Below are 6,879 nucleotides of genomic sequence, written 5' to 3'. Positions count from 1 at the left end.
GCTATTATAGCAAATTTAAGTTCGTTTAGCACAAGCAAAAATTATATTAACTTATTTCTTGCAGGTATCTTCGAGTTTATGGTGGAATTTAATATACTTCATTAAAATAATAAATTAACTTTATGCATTTAATATTTCAATAATGGAAGGAAGGTGTTAATTTTTCCAAAAGAACATGACAACGAAAGTGTAACATATTTTGTCGTCTGCTAGGAGAGAGATCTGCGATGATGAGGCGATAGTAGCGATCCTAGTGGTGGGCAACTACCCATGTTTGCATTTTTACTACATATTGAGCTTCGCGACTGTATATAGTAGACTGTGACATTACCTCAACCAATTAAAATGACATCAAGAGTTGTTAATTTGAATACTTAAATTAACAGTACCTGCAGCAAAAATAAAACAAATATGCTACAATACATGCAGTTACTTTTTCTTGAAATATGCATAAAAAGGGAGAACAAATATACTTGGGTTAAAAATAACGTTAATTTGCCAAATACTACTCCACCAGTAAAACCTCTAAAGTACTGCTACTGTTAAATACTATTTATTTTTCAAGGTTTCGATGACATTCTTTACTAAAATAATACAATAAATTATTCTATGTTCTCTTTTTATTTTTAGTATATATATTTTTTTTTGCCCGAAATATTCAACCAGAAAACATTAAAAACATAATAATTTGTTGGAAAGTGAAATACACAGCTTGGAAAGTTTCCATGAAAACGATTTGCCTTCAGACTTTTTTCCAAAACAATGTGTGTGTTACAAAGCAGTGTCTCATAATACAACTTCTCAGATTGCCTTTTAACACTGATCTATATTGGCTGAAACGTCACATGGCATACCTTAAATGTGCCTACTGAAGTAAGCTGATTTTAGATGAACACCTTATGCATCCTGTGGCACAGCAATTATATTTCTCAGTAACCTGATTCTTAGCCAGAATTGAGTCCACTTTATTTTTAACCACAATGACTAGTTTCTCATTTGCATGACGTAATTAAACAGCATTTTCCATAACATCTAAACTTTCTGGCAATGTAAGGCACTGTCATTTTCACACTTCGTTCACATAAAACAGATGTAGCAGCTCTTATGGAAGAAGTACTCTGAGAATCTAAAGTATTGAGAACATTCTTTAGGATGTCAATGGCTTTTGTACATTAAGATGTTAAAAATTTGTCAAATACATGCAATTCATTCAGAAATGTACATAAAAACCTTAAATAAGGAGCAACATATCACTTATTCCTAATAAGAACTTTGTGTCTGCAGAGATATAGGAAATTTGAGTAATAAGTAGCCTAAAAAATATTAAACTGCGTATGGGCTATTCCATCTCAAATTGACCGAAATATAGAGAAAATTGACCTTGCAATTTTTAAATACAATGAAACTTTTTCTGTCCGTTGACAACTGTGATACAATGCTTTGTGCAAAGTTTGAGGAATCAGAACTTCATAGTGTTTAAATTAAAAATATTTAAATTTATCGTATTTTCATAAAATTAGCAACTTTAAATTGTTGTGGCTCCGAAACCCTTTCACCCGATGATCAAAATCATGGTTAATTTTGATGCTGAGAAATTAAAGTTTATATTGACATATAAACAATTTTTCTTAATTTTTATGGAAATGAAGAAATTTAGATTTTTCTTCATTAAGACGCCTTTGCCCACGAAAAAATATTTTTGAAATATATGGTTAGATTCCTCATTGAAAGTACAAATAATCACATTTTTTACTGGTGCACCGTTGATAAGAAAGTATTGAAAATATAAAATAAAGAAAATAAATAGTGCGTGCGTGAACTAACCAGCTGACTGTGAGGCGAGAGCTAGCCTAGGCAAGCAAGGCCAGGAGACATAAACACGTGATGTTTCATCTAGTAGCGCATAGCTGGGCTAGCTTTATCACAAGTTTTCATAAACACAGGAGTAAAATGACACCCAACGCTCGCTTATCTTCATTTCTCGGCTAGTGCGTGTGGTACTGCGCCGTTCAAGTCTAGGTGTGTCAAAATAATTTATTTAATACCCTCGAAACTTATTGCCGAGCCACTAAGCAAACAATGCTGAATCCCTCTTAATAATGCAAGGTTTTCTTCTCAATATTTTTTACATTTTTACAAATGGGCAAAAAGCCTAAAAGTAAGTAAAATCAGATTATCTGTCTCTCTGTACACAATAAAAATAAGGATTACTCTTATCATAACCTACTAAATGTCAGCTTCAAAATGGACTCTCGTTCAATGTTCTGCAGTAAATGGTTCCAGAGTTCTGAGCGCTGAAAAAGGCTTGTTTTTATAAAATATGCTAAATTTGTCGCTCAATAGTATGAAAACTGTTTGACTTTCGATAGTATATTTTTGAAAATGCACTCTCCTCAGCACCTTGTACAAATAGGGAAAAAATTAGAGTATTAAAAAATGCGAGGTTTTTTACTGATAGATTTCATATGGAATAGCCTGTATACAGTCAATCATACTCTGCAGGTATTTGGATATAAAGAGAAAAATTGAGCCGGTGTCTAGCACAGTTTTTGGATAGCTCAGTCGATAGAGCATTGGCGTACTCAGCCAAAGGTCCCGGGTTCGATATTCGGCCCTAGAACAATTTTTTCCCTTGATATTACTTAAGTCAGCTTCACGGGGAGCTATACCTGAAAGCCAGATTTGCATAATATACGTCACTGTTTGTTAACAGAAAACCACAATTCAAGTCACACAGAGTTTGTGTGCATTCAATGTTGGGTCTTTGATGTCTTGTCAGCCCACTTGAGGTATGTGGATATAAAGGGAAAAATTCAGCCAGTGTCTGGTACATTCCTGAGTAGCTCAGTCAGAAGAGTATTGGCATGCTCAACCAAAGGTCCTGGGTTTGATACCTGGCCCCGGAACAATTTTTCTCTTGAAATTACTCAATCATACTCTTGTTTACTACGTTTGGATTACTGATCACTACTTATCTCTGTACCCGAGTATTGCAGCTTCGAACCTGGCTGGGAGCAATGATATTTTCAAAAGGAAACATCAACAATGGCTTCGTCCAGAAAATAAGTCAAGCTCTGGATACAAATGTCACACCAAGTTTCTGGCATTATAATGCGAGTAGAACCAACATCTGACCTAAGTCTGTTAACGTCATTTGGTAATGAAGCCACGTGTTATCTTGTAACTTAATTGCTCCAACAATATTAGAAGACTAAGGAATACCCTCACAGATCAACAGGTGGTATCCATCCATAGGTAGATATTTTTTACATAAAACAAAATTTCTTGAAGTCAAAATTCCAATCCTGGGTAGAACTATGACAAGGCAACTGTGGTAAGTGACAAATCTGAATTTTGTCACAGCAGATTTTCGAGGTCCTTCTGTATGTTTCAATTACAAAAACAATTTTATGATATACCTGATCCAGATTCTTTGAAGAGTTTCTATTGTTCAGATGATAATATTTTCTTATTATTTGCTTTGATATTTTACTTCAGGCAATGCCATGACGAACTACAATCCAATACAGCATCATGGTTTTCTGTGTTGTTGTTGAATGATCGTGCTAAATATTTAAAACTTTCTTTGCCATGATGGGTTTCTTGTTTGCTATTAAAAAAATGTTATGTTTTATTTAACGATTCTCGCAACTGCAGAGGTTATATCAGCATCACCGGATGTGCCGGAATTTTGTCCCACAGGAGTTCTTTAACATGCCAGTAAATCTACTGACATGAGCCTGTCGCATTTAAGCACACTTAAATGCCATCAACCTGGCCTGGGATAGAACCCGCAACCTTGGGCATAGAAGGCCAGCACTATACCAACTCGCCAACCAGGTCGACTGTTTGCTATTAATTGAACTGGAACTCAGGATTATGAGTATTACAGAACCGTTGCAGTTATCCATTCTGTGGAAGAGTTCATACAGAACAGTTATAGAGTTTCAATTTCAGCACTGAAACTTGTTGTGTTATTTCCAATTCATTTGTGAAGTGAGAATGTCAGAGGCTGTCCACCAATTTTACCTCTGGATTAGGAAATGATTTCTGATAACTGTAGGCTGAAATTAATAGTTGTATGTTCTATTAAGCGTCTGACTGATTAATGTAGGAAAAATTCTCAAATATGGCCACTTATATCTTCTGCTTATTGTTTCTAATGTCAGTTGCAAATGGATATACTGGTAACATCCAATAATGCCCACTGGTATCTAGGAAAAATGAGAATAAAGATGATGCAAGATTCATAACCCCTCATATCTCTTTGTATATCACTTAATCATGAGAGACACACCTGCTGAAGAGTAAGAAAAGTAAATAAAAATTAGGTTAAGTAAACTTCATGGTATCTATTTTCTTTTCCAGAAATGCTACAAAGAGATTTCGTACAACATTACACAAACTGCAATTTTCTTTCTTATTTGTTAATATTTCTGTATGTACAAACACAATTACACTTAAAAACATAATTTATAACCTTCCACACGTGTAAAAGTGTAATTTTACCATGACAATGAAAATGCTACTGTGAATATTTAGAGTGGGTATATTCTTCATTTTTATTACCCTAGACGAATTAATTCACATGACATGACATAACAGACCTCATTCTATTCACTTCAACAAATTGCACATTGAGATCTCTGTTTCATACTCCCAAATTGCCACATCATAAAAAATGCGTTTCCTCCATGACTCAATCAGAAAAATAAATTACATTTCAAGAATATGAAAAACATGAATTGAATGAAATGTTAAACTAAAAATGCATACCACGTTCATAATAAAGTTTACACATATATAATCACACAACAATTTTAATCCCCTTTCAATTCTAACTAAAAAAAATCCTAGACAAATTCCTATAAATTTTTTTTGTCTGTACGATTCAACCAGTGGAAAGTGAGTCTTGGAGGGCGTTGTCTGGGATGTTGGCAGCCGTGAAAGATGCGCCACTCTCCCCTTCCCCCTCCTCAGCCCATCATCATCTGCGTTTGCCTTCGCTTGATCGTCGAGTAAACAATGTTAAGGAAATACACAAGCTAAAATTGCACACTTATTTACACAAGTATAATCTATTCACAATAAGAGAGCATGTAATCTATGTAAACACACAGGAAAACTGAACTGAATTTACAGTTTGTGCAGTATGAGAAAATGCCACTCTATTTACATCACCCTCATGTACCAAACATACCAAAATGTGCACAAGCAACACAAAAGAACTGACAATTACACCAATTTCTATGACAAACTAAAAGAATGCAGCATGAATATTGGTTCTGAGAATAAGATGCATTTTCCTGCTATTGACGTTGCAGTAGGGTACAATGAGGTGGGTGGAAAGCAAGTTTATTGTCAATAAAATAACATGTACAAGTCTTAATTCTTCCCTGAAGGAGTAAAAACTCGTGCTCAGGGAGTTAACACATACTTAACACAAACAAAGATAATTATTTGACACAAAGTGGGTCAAGAAAAAAAAAAGTTAAAAGAATAAATTAACTTTAAAAATACAATTTCAGTTTTAACAATTTAAATCATACAAATACATACACATATTAAATCAACGTATATTCTTTAACAATTATATTCCTAATGCTATTTTTGAAATTTTCTGAAACTAAAATTTTCCAAATTTGGGTATTTTTCAATTATTTTATTATATAATCTTGGGCCAAAGTAGGTACCATGGCTAAGAACTGTGCTTGTGAAACACTTTGGTGCCTCTAGTCGTATAAAATCGGATCTTTTAGTTCCATATTTATGATGATACAATTTGAATTTATTACGAATTTTTATGTATGAAGTTTAATAAGGCAATATAATAAATCTGTTTAATTTTCAAAATATTAAAATCAGTGAACAAAAGCTCGGATGAGTGATTAATTGGTTTATTAAAAGTATTTGCCAGAAACTTTCTTTCTCTGCACAAACTGTTAATTATTTTTGTATTAAGACATGCATTCATGTATAAACAGTGCATGCATGATTACAATCCTCAACCAATAACGTTCATTTATTCAGATTCCTTTAAATTAAATTATAATTTGTAACTTATAATAATAATAATAATAATAATAATAATAATAATAATAATAATAATAATAATAATAATAATAATCCGTGGTGATACAGCCCGTGAAGGGCCTTGACTGACCAGCCGGCTGCTGGCCTCACACCCACATGCCGAAGCAGAGGTGGACGATCATCCAACCAGAATGGAAGTATCGTGTGGTTAACACAATGATCCCCCAGCCGTTATAGCTGGCATTCACAACCGGATTTCGCTACCTATCGTAGCTCCCCAAGTGCATCACGATGCTGGGAGGGCACCGGTCCCATACACTGGCCAAAATTTCATGAGGTCCACACCTGTGGAGTAATGGTTAGAGCGTCTAGCCGCGAAACCAGGTGGCCCGGGTTCGATTCCCGGTCGGGGCAAGTTACCTGGTTGAGGTTTTTTCTGGGGTTTTCCCTCAACCCAATATGAGCAAATGCTGGGTAACTTTTGGTGTTGGACCCCGGACTCATTTCACCGGCATTATCACCTACGCCGGACAATTTGTAACTTATAAATAAACAAATTAAACCATTAACGAATTTCACGTGTTACTTCACTGTTATATTTTCATCACTATATGACGCAAACATTACGATTAACAGGGAAACTACTTTCTGTGGAAGCATATGCGCATATCATGCTATCTCCAATCGTGAAGACCGTACAAGATGACCGCCATTCCTCTTTGTTTACTGAGGAACAAGGTTGGCTGAGACATGAATAATACTTAAAGTAACTATGAAGACAGGCACTGGATTCTATGAAAAAATGCATTGGTTATGTTCAGTACATGTTTTAAGCACGTACAGGAG

The 6,879-nt window shown here is 34.7% G+C and overlaps 1 protein-coding gene across 1 annotated transcript in view; it reads right to left on the bottom strand.

Annotated features, from left to right (window-relative positions):
* Positions 1-4,337: 4,337 nt before the first annotated feature.
* The window catches only part of tho2 (THO complex subunit 2-like protein), a 135,189-nt gene continuing 132,647 nt past the window's right edge, over positions 4,338-6,879 (bottom strand). The window contains exon 32 of the mRNA XM_069822181.1: positions 4,338-5,018. Coding sequence (XP_069678282.1) covers positions 4,988-5,018 — 31 coding nt within the window. The 3' untranslated portion in view covers positions 4,338-4,987. The remainder of the gene's footprint in view (positions 5,019-6,879) is intronic.

Source organism: Periplaneta americana, chromosome 3 (assembly GCF_040183065.1).
Source record: "Periplaneta americana isolate PAMFEO1 chromosome 3, P.americana_PAMFEO1_priV1, whole genome shotgun sequence".
NCBI lineage: Eukaryota > Metazoa > Arthropoda > Insecta > Blattodea > Blattidae > Periplaneta > Periplaneta americana.
Note: the sequence above shows the minus strand (reverse complement) of the source record. Positions and strands in the feature narration are given on the sequence as shown.